We start from the raw sequence: 21,206 nt of genomic DNA, 5'->3' as shown, positions 1-21,206 counted from the left end.
AGAGAGAGAAAGAGAGAGAGAGAGAGAGACTGAAAGACAAATAGAGAGAGAGAGACAGAGAGAGAGAGACTGAAAGACAAATAGAGAGAGAGAGACAGAGAGAGAGAGAGACTGAAACACAGAGAAAGACAGAGAAAGACAGAGGGACAAAGGGAAACAGGGAGAGAAAGAGAGAGAGAGCCAGAGAGAGAGAGAGAGACAGGGAGAGAGAGAGAGAGAGAGAGAGAGAGAGAGAGACAGGCAGAGACAGAGAAACAGAGAGAGAGAGGGAGAGAGAGAGAGAGAGTGAGAGACTTAGAGTTATATTGTGACCTGAATCATATTCCATCTATCACAAAGATGCAAAAAGTTAATTCCAACTCAAACCACATGGGGTCAATAAAGGCACACATTTAGAATACTTTTTATATTCTTTACACAGCTTTACATAATAAATGAATTCTGGTGTTGAAAACAAATGATGTTTTGGTAAAATAGAGCTAGTGGTGGAAGATCCTTAAACACATAACTAAATGACTAAGCTTACTGCTTATATAAGGTAGTTAATTAAGATGTTGAGTGTTACACAACAGAAGGAGACAAATTGAAGGGTGTGAAGGCCCTCCCCATGTGTCCAGTGTTAATTTAATTTAAGAAAATGCATTTTCCTCATGGTTTAGCTGCAGGTGATTATAGTATTATAAGCTTGAAAATACTTAAACTTATTGTTAAAGACTTAAGAGTCTTGGTCCAAATTTACATAGTATTTTTATTTCCTGTTATTATATTTATTCTTTCATTCATGCAGGTCTCCATTAATGAGCAAATCTGTGTAGCAGAATACATTTGAGCAAAGTGGTCAGTCCTATGAAGTAAAAATCACTTGGGGAGGCCCATAGCTTTCTTCAACAATAGATTCATTTCTGAGGCAACAATTGCCAATCAAAGGGGCTGTTTTTCTTTCATTTTTTTTTTCTTTTTCTGAAAATAATTATAGGAAATCAGGCTTAAGATATGATTACACAATTATCAAATGCTGAACAGCTGTCCAATTTGGTTACTATTTATTTATGTTTTACTTAGCAAGCATGTACACATTTTAGACCTTATGTGGCACCTATTTTCACACAACAACTGTTTGGACTATACAAAATGCATACGAAATTGTATTTATATTACCCCAAACGATAAAAGGCCAATAAAGTGATTTCCTGTGGGTTTCAATGTCATAAAAAGCAATATTTTTTCTTGAGCATGGCTCCTGGGGCGAGAGATTAAGTGTGGCGGCCGATCCTGGATTATCCCGGTGGCGTTTGGGACTCATAAGTCGGAGTGACTCCACCTGTGGTGAAGGTCAAGGCAAAATGGACCATGATACAGCACAATACTGAGACCTATGGCTTAATGTATGGCATTTTAGGAGATTAACGTAAACTGTTTTACAATGTTTGCTAAAAAAGATCCATGATCATATTTGCAGTTAGGTTCCCAATTAGTTTTATTGATAAGCATTTGTCATTCAGTATTATATTCTACCAAATTATCTGACATATATATTTAATTGTTACTATTTGAGTAAGTTGAGTTGTGGGTAGAAGGCCACAATGAAGTAAAAAATACAGGAGCAGAGGTTTTCATTTGAAGCAGTAACTAGTAGTAGTAGTAGTAGTAGTAGTAGTAGTAGTAGTAGTAGTAGTAGTAGTAGTAGTAGTAGTAGTAGTAGTAGTAGTAGTAGTAGTAGTAGTAGTAGTAGTAGTAGTAGTAGTAGTAGTAGTAGTAGTAGTAGTAGTAGTAGTAGTAGAAATCATATTTACTTGATATTCATGCACTGGTTCCTGCAGAGCTTCTAGATTAATTTTGATGGAACCCACAGTTTTGTAAAGATTAACCTGAACCCAAGCGTGTTACAGGGACAATATGACAATTGTTTGGATGTTTCCTGGATATTAAACATAAACTTCACGCAGCGGCATTGTCATTTTTGACACAGTAAATAAAAATGTAGGTGCAGGGTTTATAAGCCGACATATAAAAGAGAAGAGAGCAGTGCTCCTGTCTAAGGCTGATGTACTTGACTGTGTGCCTGCAGGCTACAAACACAACAGTCTGTCTTTCTTCAACACAAATTAAACTATTCAGAGGCCATGCTGACTTTCAGAGCCAATCGGGTCCCGTCCCGGCGCCTGCTGCTGCTGTATTCTCCATGAATGTGTTACATAAAGGGTGTCAGATGCATGTAGCATGTACGTGCCTGTCAGGTGTGTGGGGGCATTTGTGATTTCAGGAGGAGTGGGGGTGGCTGCACAAGACAAGGAATCTATGGGAAATGGCTTCCAATTAAATGCCTGGTTTCTCTGAGTATCTGGTTGGTTCTGACACATCTGTCTCCATAAAGAGCAGTGAATTAAAGTGATTTTGCTGCCATACAGCACTGTGCAGAAGTCTTAGACAGGTTTGGTGAATGAACAAAGAAAGATGTATAAAACTGTAAGGAATACAGTATAACAAAGAAGAAGGGAACGAATATATACGCACTGAGACAGCACTGGCACTGCAGGTCCTGAGTCCTTACAATACTACAGTCATTAAACATGGTCATTTGTTCTTTGAGGAAAGTATCTTCAGTCCATATCTTATTTAAATGGCACAAAATCCCTCATCATTATTAATCCTATTGATCATGACTCACCACTGACCTTCGCAGAATTGTAACTTAAGAGTAAAGACATCATTATTATAAAGGTGCATGACTTTACAGTAACTTTTCTAATGAACTTTCCGACACCTGCTTGTCTCCATGGATTGTCTCTATGCTTCACAGTTTGCTGTTAAACATACCTATCTGGAATTGACTCAGTTATATGCCTCGGTAACTCTTAATAATAACTACACCTTAATTAGTCTTAATATATCATTAACAAAGACTTAATTCATAATGGTCTAATATTTTATTAAGAATGATTCATGCTACTACTTAATTTGAATCCTAACCACAACTCCTAACACATTACACAAGTAGTTAATACAAAGTGGTACCTATGTATTATACCTTGAAAAACATGAATATTTATAGTGAGTGGGTTTGCCTCTCCAAAGATGTGACCTGCAACTTGGCCTGGTGGTGTCAATTCTTCAGATAGATAAGTTTAATTCCATACTGTGGAACATTACTGGCAAAGCAAAGACATCACCATGATGGGTGGTGATGTGTTGGAAAAGTTCCACAGTGCACCTTAACAGCATTTCTCTCATCTCACTAGAAACTGCATAGTACAGTGTGTTTATTTCTCTCCGTTTGCGCTGATCACAATATGCAGTCGACATCAAATGACTGCAGATGACAAAGGCAAGTGAGACAGCCTTGGGCACTGAGGAGAAAAAATATGAGTGCTGAAAATACAGTGCAAATGGCTTTGTGTTTGAGAAATGGTGCAACAACTCAACTGGGACAATCAATATATTTTAGCATCACGTTTGAACGGCAATCTTTTTTCTCTAGCGTTATTTACCATCTGCAGTGCCCATGATGACAGGGGGTCCCTATAGGTTACTCCGCTGTCGGAATTGCACTGTGAGGATATAAAAACAAATCTACATATGTGACACACAGAGGCAGAGGAGGAATAAGACCGAATAATGAGCAGTAAAAGCTGGGGTTAAGCACTTATTACACCCTCCCTATGTTTACAGCGAGATGCTCAAAAAGTCATTATATCTAAAGGGACTAGTGATGAGAAGGGGCCTGGGAGGTAATTAGACATGTATATGATGCAAATTCCAATATGCAAGGTGAAATAGACAAAACATCTGAGGTTTATTTACATATAGAAAGGTTCACTATTTCTAATGAAGGAAGATTTTCAGTTTTGATGTATTATTGTTTTGGTGAATGGTGTATTCTTCTGGTAGGTTGCCACCTGTTTGCCTCCAAAATGTTATGGATTTGTTCAAAATGTTTCACGTTAAACTTGTCCATCTCCACAGAGACAAACAGGTGACTCCACCAGGTCAACCGCACTCACAGTATGAATGCAAAGTTTTTTATGGCAACAAGCAGAGGGGAAACCACCAGAAAAGGTACCAGAAAAGTGCACCTTTACCTTTGCTCTTTATATTATAGCAACTCAACCTCTATACCCCATTACAATAAAGATGTTTAAACAGTAATAGTCATTAGTAATAGCTAGTAAATGCACAAAGTAAATAAGATTGGCTTATTCATTTATTATTAAAATAAGAGTGAGTCGAGTGCTAAACTTGTGTGACTGTACTTTTAATGAGGACAGATGGAGAGAAATAATAAGCCTGTGAGTTTGGTGCAGTACCCATGGCCGGCCGATTGTCTAATACCTAATAACCACAGCTCACTGTTGTAATCCCATCAGTTACAAAACATGATGCATAAAAGTGTGTTGTTGGATACATGTCTCATTTTTCATTTGCGGTGATGATTTGGATGATGGCTGGATGTGAAACACGAGACTTGTTATTTCCGCCGAGCTGAGCTGATGTATTGGTTTGACCTTTGAGAGCGGCCAGCCATGCCATTACCTCCGCTATGATTGAGAGTCCCCACATACGCAGCTTGATGAAAACCAAAAAAATCTGCAGCCGAATTGCCTTTTTCTCAAAGACATACAATATCAGTTTAATAAAAATAGAAAAAAACAATATTTTACTAGAGAAATATACATCATTATTAGGCAAAGACAACATCAGCATGCAGCATCCTCTTTGAACATGCCTTGGTTTCTGACAACACAACATCAGTGCAAACACGCTTATGTCTGCAGCACTGCGCTCAAAGTTTAGCCCCGGGCAGCCATTTGACAAAAACAGTCTGAAAGTCTGTTTCACTCAGAGTAGGGCATGACTGAAGTGTGAAAACATAAGCAGGTTTAAAGTCAGCTCTTATAGTTAAATAAAGTGTGATGTGTGTTGTGGTTTATTCCAGCCAATAGATTATGACAACAGATTTGAGAGTGTCACAGAGTGTCTCTTCATCATATTTAGAAATATTTAAAAGCATAAAATGTAGGTAGGGGTGTGTTTAGGTAGACCGAGAAAGCACAGAGGTAGTGCAGTTCATTTGAGAAGCTATGAAAAATCAATTTTTCAGTTTAATTCAATTTTACAATTTTTTTTATTTTATGATATAGCACCAAAATAGATCTGATGGTATGGACATAAAAAGTTAAACATTTGTGTTGCCAAGGTCACCAGGATGAACAGTGTTGAGTCCCACTGATGCTAAAAGCCTCTTGTCAAATAACATGGGTATTCCTGGGTATTGAAAAAAATGTGGTGTGATCCAGTGAATGATATCTCTGATTAAAAGGTCCAATAATACACAAAACCTCACAGTGTTTTGCATATGGGGGATATAATAGGTGGTTGAGACACAAAATGTGCAAATAGTCCTTATGATATGCCTGATTGGCTAAAAGGCCAAGACGACTGCACGGCTCACTGATTCTCTGCTCTGTCCATTGTATTGTCCTATTGATCACAGACATCAGACAGAAGCAGCTTGAAACAGCACAATGTACAATTTATGTGTGGCTTATGGTCTTGGGACAGTAAGGGATGTAATAGATAAAGACTACAGAGGACAATGTATTGATTTTCACATAAGATCAATGCATTAGAACAGTGAGCACATTCAGCTGTGTGTCCAAGAGTGTGTTTAAGTCCTCAACACCAGAGCCACATAAAGAGAAGCCCTACAACTAATAAATAGGGAAAGCACCTTTGAACAGCCCAGGCAGATCACTGCTGAGATCCTTGTAGTATTTAACAACTCGTTAGCTCTTTAATTTGTTTGATTTAAACACATTAATCCAACAGTTGATCCTAATGTCGCTGGGATTGACTGATGAAATAAAACATGAGCAAACATGAGCACATTGTCTCACCATGCATCTTGTAGCTCTTTGTAATTGATGTCATTCCCAGAACAGCACATTTCAATAATGATTAGCACATGTTTGCAGTTCTTCTAAATGCCTATGTAGCAATGGAAGCTTAATTCTCTTTTACCACTGGACCAGTGCACTTAATGTTAATCTCTCCTATAGGAAGTATCAAAATCTGCTGGAAAAACTACTGGAAATGTACTACTAACAAGTACATTTAACATCTAATTATATCCTTAAGTCAGATATAAATTACCCAACATGGCTGCACATATTGTACTAAAATAAAGTGAAATTATAACTATTTATAATCAACATGGGGTTCAATGTTAAAATAATGTTATCTTTACAAAACATCTTCATTTTAGAATTAGAATGTGAGATAAAGTGTTTTGAGTATTTTGACCCAAATAGTGCAGGGAGAATATTTGTGAAGGTCAGGCTTTAAACTGCAATAAAACTGATAACATCAAGAGACAGAATACACACAGCTATAGCTGAGGGTACTGTGTGCTCTTGCACAACTCCCCTACCCTACTGGGACGGAAAAGATATTTCTTGTCTTTGGAAGCTAAAATAGCACTAAAATGTGCTTTGATTTGGCGCGTTTTCATAGACCATGTAGTATAACCTTTTATATTATATTGTTTATAAAGATTTTCTGTGCAAGGTTTATGTATGGTATTGACCCCAGTGTGTCCTTCCCAAAGTGTTTCTGTCCCAGAGCAGAGTCAGGCTGTACTCACGGTCACTGCAGAAGGGTCCGCCGTAGGTGGTCATGGTGCAGTCACAGGAGAAGCCCTCCCACAGCTGCAGACACACCCCTGAGTGATGGCATGAGTCCTCTGTGCAGGTAGTGCTGGGACCTGGGGACGTTAAAACTACTATTACCATTATGCATTTAACTATTCTCCAACCAGGACAAACATGTAGCATTTATCAACTTGAATTATGTCTCTTAATAAATGAGCTGTAATTAGCAGTCATTAATTGTATTCAACATTTGTGCCTGTCCCATAGCTGACCTCCACAGCCGCGCTCCACCTCGCCCACTTTGTGAAGGGCGTCCGCCAGCAGGTCGGGGAGCCTCCCGTTCAGGTCCACAGATGCCAGGCAGCCTTTGTACCCCTCTCGAGACGCTATGAGTCTGGGCAGGCTGCCGTACATGCTCTTCCCCACACCACCAATGTACAGTTCACCTGTGGAAAACACATGGATTGAATATGTACATGTACATTTAAGTTAGTTTGTTATATCCATTCTGCAGTCGATTCCAAAATAAAAAAAAATAAAAAAAATCCTGTGTTTTCCTTTTTCATAACATTAAGATTCAATGACATGAGTCTATATACAGATGCAAACAGAAATAGCTCATATAATCCAGCTGTATTGAACTAAATCTTCCTTCATAAATAATTGTGTGACATTCTAACAGCTGGTTCTTTGCTTTTCTGGGCTATTAGCTACTTCACAGCTAATGATGCACGGACAGGGATTTACCACTGTCGTAAACCTTTTCTTTCTTGGTGAAGGTTCACAAGCAAAAATCCAGCAGTAATGCAGTTTGTTAACACATGATTATTTGTTAGTCTCTTACCACTCTGTGACATGTCTAAAGTGACATATTTCACCAGTCCATGAATTATTGATGACTAATGATACATTATTTACATGTGCTTGCATCTGGTCAAGCCCTTACCTTTTAAATCCAGGTTGCGGGCTCCATTGGCATGCTGGGTGACGGTGCGCGAGTCTATTTTCAGAATGTGCACATTGTTGCTGTCTCGGGAGATCACCACATTGTGCCACTGGTTGTCATTGAGAGGCTTGTCAGAGTTCCCCTTCATTAGGGAAGGTCCATTCCCCAAATCGAAAACATAGTGGATATAGCTGTAAAAGCATTGCAAAATTCAATATAGGGAAAAAGAGCAGTTCTGTTGTATATTGCAGGAAATGTTTAAATGATTTAAGAGAGTTGTGTACAATAAGTCGGATGTTGTTTTTTCTATAGGATATGAACTGCAAGACTTTGCCTGAAAAGCAAAAGGATTGTTGCTGCTGCCAACGAGGTGCTAAACCCATTTTCTTGTATGCATAATTAACAATAATAGTTCTTTAAAAATTCTCTATGATGAGGCTAATTGGCATGTATGGTAATGTTGGGGGACTTTTCTTTGATCAGCGCAGTGCACTGTGAGAGACTAAATTTATCTGAAATTAATTTGTTTGAATCAAAGTTGCCAAGCGACAGCCATGACAGAGCGTCTCGCCTTCACGTGGCATTGAGCCTGATCAGAAGTATGTGATAAAGGGACACACAGCTGCTTTAGGCTCGGCACAGACCTCCCACTGACTGATCGCTCACTCAGAGCGGTCTGCAAGAGCCTTGGTGCAGGGAAATGACTCTTGTTACTTCCTCTCCATCATTATTTACAGGTGCTTTCTGTGATTCTCTTTGCAGCTAACACAATGTGAACTGAATAAAACATCTGAGATATTTGTGAGGAGTCACGCTGCCAAATGCTGTCACGCAGGTGACTGTGGGAGAAGGATGCTGGCTTTGGGCAGCGCTCATCTGCTGCTCCCAATCCTTTAACACAATTATTTATGATGAACAAATGATTGTGAATCTCCTTGTGTCTGTCTGCTCTGCTGCAGGCAGACTAACTGAACACATGAATCATGATTAGACAATTTCAGAGAAGGAATATAAATGTTTGGATCCAGATGCCTCCTGTTTGCAAATACAAATGCTCTTTTAATGAAACTAAATATGGGATTAACATTTCAGTGCACATATCTTCATACTGCACTGCAGCTGTCTCCCTTTGTTGCCAAGCTTCATAATACTAAATATCTACTGTGTGCAATGTATACTCCTTAATTGAATGTGTGTGCGGTCAATAGAAAGATCTGTCTCACCCTTTGACTAGCTCCACCACAATGAAGTCGCTGCCATCTCCAGAGTTGTACAGAATGAGCCCGTCAGGACTAGTGGTTTTGAACTGAAAGAACAGGTGCATGGAGGCGTAGGCCTGTAAGGTGGAGAAGGCCAGGTAACTGGCTTGGGTGAGAAAAGTGACCGGGTTGGCTACAATGTGCCTCATTCCAAAGCGGGCGTTGAGTTCGCAGTAGGAGATGTCCCCGTTCTTGCACTGGTCCAGATAGTGCATGCCGTTGAAGGACAGCGCCTGCAGGTGGCCAATGAAGTTGGATGGCATGACGGAGATGAAGCGCCTCTCGGTCATGATGCCTGTCTCTATGTTGTTAAACTCCAGACGAGTGTGGGCGCCGGTCATGTGTCCTAACAGCACACAGCCAAGATAAACATCGTATTTGAGCAGCTTTTGCCTCTACGCCTGTTAATCATCGGCATTACCTTCCACAGTGACATTATCCACAGACATCTGCAGATTTTTCCCTCGTCGCACCACCTTCACTGTGTGCCACTCATTGTCGTTGAGCTTCTCTCCCACCAGCAGAATCTCTGGTCCCTTACCTGAGAGCAGAGCGCAGCCAGTGACAATCACAGCTCATCAGCAGCACAGCCTCTGTCAATGGAGCCCTCCACACGAGAGCTCTAATCAACACATGCATTCATCCTCCACCCTGCAGAGTCACGCAGCCCTCAGCCTGAATCACCAATATACAACATCCACTGCATTTCCTACTCACACCAAATCTAACTAAGTTCTCAAGATTAATTCATATGATTATAATCTTCTTCTACTAGACTTAAGTAAAATATCGCTCTCACATGGTGCTGACAGAGGGAGGCCTCCCAACTGAGGAAACACGTTTTTATCTCATGCCTGCTCTCCAGCACACACTTTTAAGTTCTGGGATTCCTGCAGCATCCTTTTGGCTTTCCATTGGCTCAAAATAGGTCACAGAGCAGAAGCTTGCCACTGCAGCGGCGTCATCCTAAATCAGTGTGTATGCAACAGGCCGACACAGCGGTTCAAAAGAGTTCTGACATCGCTTGGGAAACTAATTGGCCATGCCTAAGCTGACTGTGCCTTCAGGGGTTTGTCTGTCTAATTGAGCTCAGGGTGCCGCAGAATTACCGGGGACATACAGAGGGCAATAAAAAGAAAACATCAACTGGTTTCCGAATACTTCACAGTTTGATCCTCGGGGAAATAAGAGTGCGACAGGAGGATTGGGCTGGGACTGCATAGCAAGTATCTATGGAGCACACCGCATGATACTCCTCCACCTGCTGGATATCGACCGGGCACAGCAGACAGATCAATCACCTCAAATCCAGCTCTCTCTACATTTGAGGGATTTAGTAAGATAATGAAGCGGTGAACAAAACGCAGGCTCTCACTGGAGTCTTGTCCAACACAAAAACTGAAATGTTTGCCTTGTAAATCTCTATCGCAGACACAAGATTTACTATAATGAAAGAGGAGATAGTGCTGTGCTTGGGAGCAGGCTATTCATCTTATCGGTGTGGCTCAGAGGGGAGCTTCTTCTATCTAATGTCATCGTGCACACAAACAGCAAAACAAAGTGAAAGACCAGACTGCAGTTGTGAATGCTAGGTTCTTTTAGTCAGTGTCAACTATACTATACAGGGGTGTGTCTGATCCTTTTTTTGTCTTTTTTTCTTCTGCCATCACAACATAAAACTATCTGCTCCCACGTAACCAGTACTTTCCATATTCATATGGCTCTGATTCTATCATAATACATAATATGCATTCTCCCAATATTCTGCCTAAACTAGACGTAAAGATGTTTGATAGATGATTTCATAGCAGATTGCATAAGTTTAACTAGCTCGTCTCTAATGTAAAAGATTCATTTTCTTCAGTTTGATCTTTGATTCCTCTCAGATTTGATTAACAAGAGTAACTTCAAAGGCATACGTAAAAGTATGCCTTTGGAACCTGGCTGGTTACCATAGTGAGCTGCTATATGGGAGTACAGGCTAAGGCATACCGCTGTAATTGTGTGATTTTGCTGAACAAATATCTTGAACAATTCCCCAGATTCAAGAGAATTAATCATTGGCACTGCATTGCAACATACATCCATTAGCCTCCCACTGTGGATTCAGTTGTAAGCTGCCAAGACGCATCATCTAATCTTAATAAACGCGTGCATAATACATATACATACAAACATCCCTGTGCCACACTACACATATCTTATCTCTATTAGTACATTTGAGCAGCCTATGCAGTCATTATTTATTCATTGTACTATTTCATAGTTCTACATTAAGCACATACTAATAGTGGCTGCGTTGTGCCTGTTACTATGGTTATATGCCCATGTAAGGCGATGGATAGCTTTGTGCCTATGTTAGGAGGGGAATATCTTCAGCTCAGAGAGTCGTCTACAGGGCACAATTTTATGATACATGATGGTATATTGCCATCTGCTGGTAGAGAGTATACCGACAGTTTCTAAGAAAGGTCTGAATTTATATAAGCCACATCAGACTAGACACAGTTAGTATTTCAAACATACTCACACACACATCGCACTTACCTTGATGGTGAGATAAAGTCAGTTATAACTCAGTGGTCTCAGTGGTGCAATTACTTACTTAATGTATACATTTGATATGTCTATTGTTAAAACAGTGTGTCCTTACATCCAGATTTATACAGTTATTAAAATATGTGGTAGAAGTGGAGGTAGCTCAAAGCCAGAAGTCGATTGAAATGATCGGTTTTATAATCACCCTGAGTGTGTGATATATATCTCCCTCCTCACCTTTTCTAGCAGTAGCCTTTATCTGAGTCTCCCTCGACTGTAGCTGGGAGCTGAAAATGTAAATGACCTGTCTGGTGCTATCAGAGGAGAGCAGTGATTTACATCCCAGATCTCAACATCAGGGTACGAGCTCCTGCAGGACCTCTGCCTGTATTTACTGCAAAATCCATTTGGTTAATATACAGGAAATGTGCCTTTGGCTTTCATCAATACAATCAAGGGCTTTTATCAGAAGAGTGTCTGTTCACTTAAAGAATAATATCTGAGCATTCAAATAGTGGATTATAATGGTGTTGGATACAAAGAGTTCATTATTGAACTAACAAATCACAATACTGCTTGCCTTAAAGATCTATTGTGTAACTTTTCTGTTGGGGGCCATCAGATGTTCTACAGTATGGCATTAAACATATCTTGCATTTAATTAAAAAACAAAACAAAACTTATAGCGAGTGGTGTCACCTCTCCATAGATCTGATCTCTAACTTAGCCATGGAGACAGATAGATCTAATTCAAATTAAAATAATGACAACTCCATGACTGCAAGCAGGTGGTGGTAGAAATGTTACAGACCTTTAAATTCATTTTTTTTTTTTAAATGGCCAAGTGACTTGAACTATGTTAAAATTGTAAACAGAATGAAGAATGAGTGAAACTGTATTTGTCATATTGTTGTATAGAAACAAAAAGGCAAAAACTAACCATCCCACAAACAGTGTTAGAAGTCAAACCTATGTAAACCATTTTAACATTAAACATGAACATTTTTAAAAATACTTAGGAACTTGCTTCAGTAAATTGGCAGTAAAAGTATGCTGCTGATGCCTTCCCTATGATGGTCATCTTTGAATTGCAGAAATATTGCACATATGAATAAATCCAAATAAAAGTTTTCAACAAGACTATGCTCCAGCTGTTACCTCGGCACTAGGATGTGTAGGTGTCCGATTACTCACATTGAGAATACATTAATAGTTATTGAGGCGTATCAAATAGTGCAGACACTCAGCTGAGGTGCTAAGGAGGTAGTATTTTTAGCTTTGGGTGTCTAACTAATGAGTATCCAAAGACAAAATCAATGCAGTTAATGGAGTGGCTCATTGAAGAGGAATAATTTATCACTAGTTTGGATCCACTGACAGGACATGCCTTAGTGGAGCAGGTTTACACCTCAGCACCACTCAGAAGACTCCTATTTGTGTTAACAAGCACTGGGCTTTGTGAGCACGTCCTAATGAGAGAAGGGATTACGAGAAAATCATGTCAGTTACGAGGCTCTTTGGAGTTTAGCTGCTCTGTAATGTTGATTCAAATACCAGATATATTCTATTCTATTCACCATCTGAGTAACTAAACAATTTGTTCATGTTGTATTTGTAATAACTCAAGTGGTTTAATGGCACTAGTAATAGTAGTACAAAGACCTAGTACAAAGAATAGCAGCAGAAAAAGTATAATTTGCAGTACAGGAAAAGAAGAGGCAATGCCATAGAGGAATATGTATTAATAGAGTTACATTGTTAGCAGCAGCTGTAGTGATAGCAGTTGTAGCAATAGTAGCACCTGTAAAATGCAGTGCAGAAATGATGATGAGCGTTATGTTTAAAGTAGTAATAGTAGCAAGATTAAAGATAGTTATAATCTATGATAACAATGGATCATCACTTTCCTTTTTTTAGAGATCTAAAATGACATAATAAGAGAAACAAGCTCACTGACTGGCTCAAAACTGCAGCAGTGGTTTCCGATGCTGCTGAATCTCGTGTGTATCACCACAAACAAGCATGTCTCCTTTAACCTTACAATATTCTATCGTATTAGATCCAGGTTTGCAGATTTCCTCCTTGAGTAACATGACTTCAGCCGTGCTAATGTAAATATAGCGTAAGTATTGTGTGTCATTCTTCAATGTCTCCCACTTATAAATATATACCCATAGTTTCCTGCTTTTGTCCTGCTATTGATCCCGTACACAACTAACCTTTAAGTGCACATTCACTCTGTCACCGCCATCCGATCTGTGTATTCCAAAATCAATGTATATGTGCGCTAATGAGGCAGTGAGAGCGGCTCCACTTCCACCACTCGTAATAACTGTTGACTTTAGCCATAAGTAATCACTTGCTATTAGCTCCAGACAAATGAATAATGGCGTAAAGGGAGAAGAACAGTAAGTCAAATCCTGTTACACTTTATTGCAGCATCATTATTTAAAGTCTAATTATACTCAGGAATTGTCATTTTAATTTATGACTTACAGCATTATTTGTGTCAGTTGCATTGCCAAGCTTTCTGCAAGTAGTTAAAGTTGTACTCACAAAAATACTTTACACCATTTCCATTTCAAGTTATATCTACAGTCTACAGCAAATGAGTTGGTGAGCAGTAGTATAATGTTTTGGATATTGCCAAATCTAATCATTTTTATGAAAGCTTGGAAGTGTAAGGAACACAAGTTGGGTTAAAGGCCTTAATTTTAATACACTATTGTTTCATATTGTTGTAACTCACAAAAATATAAGTCTTTCTTTCTAAATAATGGTTCTAAAATTGTGTAATGATTTAAGTTTGTCTATGTAATGTGTGTTGAAATAGACATAAAGCCAAAGTATGCTGGTATACAGTGAGTAATCAGAGGAGACACTTACTGAGGTTACAGTCTATCCTGATACAATCTGGTGAGAGAGAGAGTGAGATGGTGAGATTAAAAGAAAAAAAGAAATAAAAAACAGCACAAAAAAGAGAAAATTTCACATCCTTCAAGCTACATTCTGCAGACAGTTTAGAACATCTTAGTGCCCACCAATCCGGGGACAGCCTCGGGAGACCAAAGCGCCTCTTTCCTCCCGCTGAGTGCTCCCAAAAAAACAACAATAAAAAAACAGGGGACCAGCCTGGTTTTAAAAAGGCAAAACTCAGTGTGGGTCTGCCCCCTGCTGGACACACAGATCAAAGCGCTGATCGATGGAGCCTTATCGACCAGCCAAGAGGTAGACATGCACCGACTTTTATTTTTAGCTTTACAGTGTCTGGGGGGATGCGAGGGCTAAACTCAGTGCTGCTAAATTAATTTGATTGTTTAAGATAGCAGAACAGGCTTTGAGCTTATGAAACAGTCTCTGAAGTCTCTGAAGCAGATAACGAACCTTCTGAAGAAAAGTTTGTGGCTCAGGTGGAAGATAACAATCAAGATTTGAAAGAGAAAACAGCTTATTCCAAAATGTATTTGCTATTTATTTGAACTCAAAGTCATGTTTTTTCTCTTCTTTCTAACTTTCATCATTATTGGCTAATTTGATTTTTAAACCAGAAATATCCCAGACTTTTATCCAGGCTTGAGATTGCCACAAAGAGTCAACTGCTTTAGTTTGAGTTTTTTCTCTCTGAGAATTACCCTCTAATGATGTTTTAAAACTACTCACTTTTGCTGTCTTTCCTGCAGACATCCTGTCCAAATTTTGGCTTAGAAACAGAACATAGTAAAAAATGTTTGTGATCATTGTGCCTGGATAAGAAATCTCAAACAAATGTTTAAAGTAAAAAATATGGCTGTCATCGTGACCATGTTAAATATTATATTGTAATTTAAAATATCTTTACAAAATGCACTTGCATAAATACTGATGTGTAGGTACAAAATAAAACAAACCATAGGTTATATGTTACATGTTCAGATAAAATGTCTTCATGTCTCGTTTCGCCTACAGCTGGTTTTCACTTGTTGCATGTGTTCTTCCTGCACAAACAACTGTACTTTATTCTTAAAACAACGATCTAACAAGCTCATTTTAACACTGCAGCAGCTGTTACACTGTGTACAAGTTGTGAGAAAAAGTTGGCACATGGCTACTCCAAACTTTGATCTGTGGTTCATCTTCTGTAAACTGCTTCTGGTGCATCCTGCTGGTTTGGCAGACCTGATGCTAATAAGTCACTTAAATGCGCAGGAAAGAGGCGATTTGCACATCTCCCAGCCACAGTGAACCTTATACATAGGCAAAGCAAGAATGAGAAGGCATTTAAATGTGTTCCCACATGAAGCTGAGCTAATATCCTGTGTGACTCAAAATGGATTCTCACACTAATCATATATACTCTATGTGGTGACTGAATGTATGACATGTCTCCCTGACTGCTTGAATACACTTGTATAAGTCATGTGGCTGGGGAGCGCTCTCAAGGCGTCAACCATCACAGAGCAGTGGATGTAGGCAGCCAGGGACCAGTTCTGTGAGTTATATGTGTGTATGTAAGGCCTATAAAACAAGTGTAAACTAGGACTGCACAAGATGACATGTTATATTTATTTATTTTTAAGTAATATTTTGCTACAGAAAACATGGACCATTCTGCCTTAGGAAAATTTAACTGTCCAGTCGATCCCGAAAGTCTTGTTTTTGGTCATCACCCGATTAATCGACTAAGCAACTATGGACTACAGCCCTAAACATAACATATTTGCATATTCTTATCTGTGCTGTGTTTGCAAAGTCACACAAATGCACAAATCTAAAGAGCAGTTTATTATTGTCAAAGTATAACTTTGGGATATGCAGCATTTTGATGATAGTCCCACTCTAATTCGATAATCTTTTGCGATGATAGATCAAATGTTTAAGCTACGATCCCACAAAGCTGATTGCATATGGCTCTTTCATGTGACGTTGTGCAGCTCTGGTTTCAACAGGAGAGACACGTGGATCTCTCAGTGGAAATAGGTTTTGTATGTGATGATAGTCTGGTCTGTGACTGCCTCCTCCTTGAACTGCAGACAAGCCGTTGAAGGGCTGAAAGAAAGAGCCCAGTGGTCAGAGGGGGCCTGACCACAGGATGAACCCAGACAGAGGAGAAAAAGAGAAAAAGAAAGAGAGAGAGGGAGAAAGAGGGAGAAAGAGGGAGAAAGAGGGAGAAAGAAGGAGAAAGAGGGAGTGGCAGGAAGACATACACAAAACCAGTTGCCTAAAAAAGCCGTACGAGACGAATTCGCTTTTTGATATTTGGAATGATAATTTTTTTCTAATATTTTATGCTGATATGATGGTGCAATATGTAATAATAAGAAGTCACATTTTACCCTTTGTTCACATTTCAAACAAAGATGACTGGGGGGACACTTGGGGACTATAGTTTTGCTAATAATCTGTCAAATTAAAATGCACTTTGATAACAAAAGTTTATATATGATACCTTACATGACATTTCACCTCGTGTAGCCACTCACAGTGCACATTGTTAAACCTGTATATTATCCAGGGGCAGGTGGGAACACACAAATTGCATTCTTAGCTGCAGTACAAACAAACAGTGAGCGGTCTGCAGTTTCTGATAAAGAACACAGGTATGAGTCACTTTCTATTGAATTCAAAATGATTACTTAGCCATTCTCAGCAGGTGGTTGGCTCTCACACAGACAAAAAGTCACAATTATTCTTCATACATTTTAAGGGTTATTATTGCAACTATTTAATACGGCATATAAATAAAGTGCTAATACACTCTTCAAAAAAAAAAATAAGACAATAGGACTGTCACAAAAGCCTAGCATTAACTTGTCAAGATCATGATCTGTGGGACAAATTGGGAATTCGTAGGCTGAATAAAAACATGTTATTTGGGGTATAAAGCAACACAAAGCAGATATTGGCATAATTAAATCACATATGTAGATTTTACATTAAAGTTACTGTTGTCTGTTTCATTTAAACCCTGTTGATACTATCTATCGTCAGATTTTTTTTAAAGTTGACCTTATTTAACAAGGAAAAAAATGTCTCATTTACAGACATGACTTAACTTAGGTTCCAAGGGTTTTCATGACATATGTATTAAGAATTTATTATTATTATTATTTTTTTATCTAATACATCACTGGACTATTGTGGAGTCCTATAAAATTGTGCTTTAATAGGCAACTTGTCTGTTGTGTATGGTGATGGATATGAGAGGGATCTGACACAAAACCAATAAACCATGAAAGCTCTACGTGACAGGTCCTAAAAGGTCAAAAAAGCAACTAATCATGTCACGCTATGGCTGTGCAGCATTACCCAGGTTGACAGTGAGTTTGACCCTCCCTCCGTCCAGCTCCAGTCGCATGGTGTCGGCCGACTGCTGTGAGGTGGTGGCGAGGAGGAGCCCAAAAGCCCTCTGGGACATGAACCGGAGGGACACGTCTTCTGCCTCTGTGTGCAGCGTCCTGGGCAGCAGCACCTTCAAATACATACTGCCGTCGTAGCTCACTGTGGTAGCCTCTGTAAAAATCAATTCATCAAACAAAATTACAAAGGAGGTTAGAGACAATAACAGGATTTAGGAGGGTGTTTGTGTTCCACTTAAAATCAAAAGAAATTGTCTGCACTTGTTCAGTTTGATATACTACCTTCTCTTCTGTTTCATTACATTCAAAAATCGCCCCTTTGGCCTTCTTCATCCAGGATTCAATACCAGCTCAAAGCTCACCAATCTTTCCAGTTTCATATTAGTACTAGGATCCAAACTCTCCTAATATGGCGTCTAACAAGAGCTGTCCTGCTCACAGACATTCACAATTTAACAACTTAACTGGTCAAACCACCATGTAAATCTGCTTAACTATGTGCCCGATATAACATTACTAAGTCACTGTTTCACATCCATTTACTCACAAAACTGATATTATTTTACACTGCAGTTTCCATTTGTCGCAGCAGATGGCAGAAAAGACCCAGAAGATAAAGCCATAGTGGAGAGATGGCAGTCGAATTCTAAAGGATTTATTCCCATTACAAACCAGCACAAGAGGGATTTTTTTGATCTGTCCCTCATACTGTTAGCTGCCAATGGCAAATTTGGCTTGTGTGAGAGAAAGCCATCTGCAAACTAAATGCAGCGTGATTCAGCTTAATGAAGCAGCTCTATACTTGTGCGGAGTAATGGCATTCGTATGATAGTGACGTGTATAAATGAACGCATACACGGTAGGTACAGATGCAGTAACGAGCTGTGGGAACCACTCTAATGGGAACAACATGTTGTATTGTCATTACTAATCTCCCACGCTGTAGCTCATTAACCAGATCTGTCATTTGAACATACACACATAATGTATTACTGCATATGGGTTACAGTATGCCCAATACAGTGACTGGGAAATAACTGCTGTTTCTTGATGTGATTATTGGCGGGAGTCGGCACAGTGGAAGTACTTGTAAATTTTGAGCAGTAATTGAAAACATAACACTCCTTTCAAAGGGTGCAGTCTGCCATTTTGGAGATAGGAAAAGAGAAGTATTTTTTTTCTATTAAACCTTAGATGACTTCCAAGTCTTTAGTGCCACTTTGATCCTGAAATAACCTAAAATTATCTCATACAAAAAGTGAGTGATATGGTTGATGGAACATTTTTCTTTTGCAAAAGTTCAAGTTTGGGAACAAAATATGTTTAAAATTAAAAAGTGTGAAATGAAATAAGGAAAAGGCAGACTAATAAGCACATTTAAACATGTTTTCACTGTCAAAGCAGCCTATAGTGGAACGATTATCCATAGACCGTGACTTATCAATCACCATTAATTTCACTATTGAATCCCTCTTTAAATTGCAATCTTTGTGTAACAGTTGTTATGTAATTTAATGTGTACATAGAAATCATTTCAGAACTATTGCTTATACGATAGTGCATAAAGCATAATAAATGTATTGTATTGTTATGGTAAATATTAAACACTTGCACCACTGTATTTATTTGATTTGATGTAAGAATGATTTCTTTGCAATATATGGGCAAAACAACAACCTACACAGTTCCCCAAAAATCGAAATAGTATGTAGCATGTATTCAGATTAGAAGCGTCTTAAAAATGATTAAATGATTAAATGTTTAAATCTGCCACCTGTGCAGATCTTAAGGGTATTTGAGCAGTCCAGGTGCAGGTGCAGACATGACACAAGCCAGTACATGACAGACTAAATATCCCAGAGCTTTACCGCCTCACCTGTCTCACAGTTGGGGCCTGTGTAGCCGGTGCCATTGCAGACACAGATGTGCCGGTTCCAGCCTTCTCGACAGTGCCCCCCGTTAGCACATGTGTCTCGGTGACACCTCACGTGAGTCTCCCTGGTGCAGAGGCTGCTCACACCTGGAGCGCTCTGCACCTCGGCCAGGCGCCACAAATTACGGCTCTGTCCATCAATAAAGAGGTCCCGCACACAGCCCACGTAGCCCAAGCCCAGAGTGGCTGTCCACACCTCCGGGGGGAGCATGATGCTGTGGCGGTCTTCAGGCAGACCTCCCAGGTACATGTCTCCGTCCAAGTCCAAGATCTCGCTTCCTTCATTGGCAGAGAAGGGCACGCTCTGGCTGTTGACCGAGATAAACCCTGTGGGAGAACCATGAGTCAATACAGTGTTTCATAGAGCAGCACTGAGGCAGGTGTGAGTGGGATGTGCTAAGAGAGGAGAGGAGCGAACAAACTGTGAGAATGAGGAAGTAGGCTCTGCTCCTCCTAAAACACAGCACTGCCAGGAATCACATGTGTGAAAAGTAACAATCTTTCAGCTCAGTTTTGAATCTATAATTCTTCTGTTCAGTTTGTGAGGAAGCGGATGCACTTTTGAAAAGGTGAAGCAGCACTTTAGGATAATGCCAAAAAGCCAGCCTGATTCCCATTAGGGTGAGCAAACGTATAATTGGTCACTTGTGAAAGCATTTAACAGGTTCATAAATGTCATGCACAGATTACTGCCACCAAAAATATGGCTGTAATTAAAAGCTGATATGAGTGTTTCACCGCAATGACTAAAAAGCACGAACATGCCAGTGTGACTATATCAGCGATAGCATATGGCAATTTCACAGCTTGGAACCCTTTTTACGCAGCAGATCATAACTAGCACAACACAGTGACAGAAGAATGAGACTGAAGGCTTCCTGTTGCTACGTACTTTTTATACAAATATGTCTCACCGTTTCGTCCGTTCCTCTGGAAGTCCACATGGTGCCACTCGCCATCGTCTAGCCTCTTTTCACTGGCTTTCATTTTGACGCTGCCCGAGCCCATGTCCATCACCATGTAGAGGAGGCCATTCAACAACTCCAGGGCAAAGAAGTCTGCACGGGGCGTCTGGTTACCTTTAAAGATGGTATATGTAGGATATTTCTTAAATATTACATGACCTAGCTCAGATGTCCCGCCAAACATAATTCCATTTTGCCTTTATTGTCCCCATAGGAACATTTGTTCTCTGCATTTAACCCATTCTTCAACACCGCTGGGGAAACATGTCAGTTGCAGAGGGCCCCATCTCCAGATCTTGAGCTACATGATTGTATTTATTGTGCATGTTATAGGCTGATGTGACATGCACTAGTTCAAATAAAAAATAAAAATGATTTTACTAATAACAAATGTATGGTTGATTTATTCATATTTCAAAACCACATCAAACATAGCCAATTTGAATGTAGAGCCAATTTAAGTTTTAAATGTGTTTTTTGGACTGACAACAACTGCATTATGGACAATTTTTCCAAAAGTCTATGGGAAAAAATGACTGGGAATATTGGACCTGCAGCAGGATTTGAAGAGGGCTGGGCTGTT

At 39.5% G+C, this 21,206-nt stretch overlaps 1 protein-coding gene across 3 annotated transcripts in view; it reads right to left on the bottom strand.

Moving 5' to 3' along the window:
• Window positions 1-21,206, bottom strand: part of nrxn2a (neurexin 2a) — a 104,492-nt gene that overhangs the window by 49,149 nt on the left and 34,137 nt on the right. For all 3 annotated transcript variants that reach the window (XM_055226730.1, XM_055226731.1, XM_033978009.2), the window contains 9 exons: window positions 20,573-20,737; window positions 19,602-19,985; window positions 17,676-17,879; window positions 14,277-14,303; window positions 9,274-9,393; window positions 8,817-9,198; window positions 7,594-7,784; window positions 6,920-7,093; window positions 6,641-6,760 (listed from right to left, as the gene is read on the bottom strand). In XM_055226730.1, the coding sequence (XP_055082705.1) occupies window positions 6,641-6,760; window positions 6,920-7,093; window positions 7,594-7,784; window positions 8,817-9,198; window positions 9,274-9,393; window positions 14,277-14,303; window positions 17,676-17,879; window positions 19,602-19,985; window positions 20,573-20,737 (1,767 nt within the window). The remainder of the gene's footprint in view (window positions 1-6,640; window positions 6,761-6,919; window positions 7,094-7,593; window positions 7,785-8,816; window positions 9,199-9,273; window positions 9,394-14,276; window positions 14,304-17,675; window positions 17,880-19,601; window positions 19,986-20,572; window positions 20,738-21,206) is intronic.

The sequence above is a fragment of the Periophthalmus magnuspinnatus genome, chromosome 14 (assembly GCF_009829125.3).
Source record: "Periophthalmus magnuspinnatus isolate fPerMag1 chromosome 14, fPerMag1.2.pri, whole genome shotgun sequence".
Classification (NCBI taxonomy): domain Eukaryota; kingdom Metazoa; phylum Chordata; class Actinopteri; order Gobiiformes; family Gobiidae; genus Periophthalmus; species Periophthalmus magnuspinnatus.
Note: the sequence above shows the minus strand (reverse complement) of the source record. Positions and strands in the feature narration are given on the sequence as shown.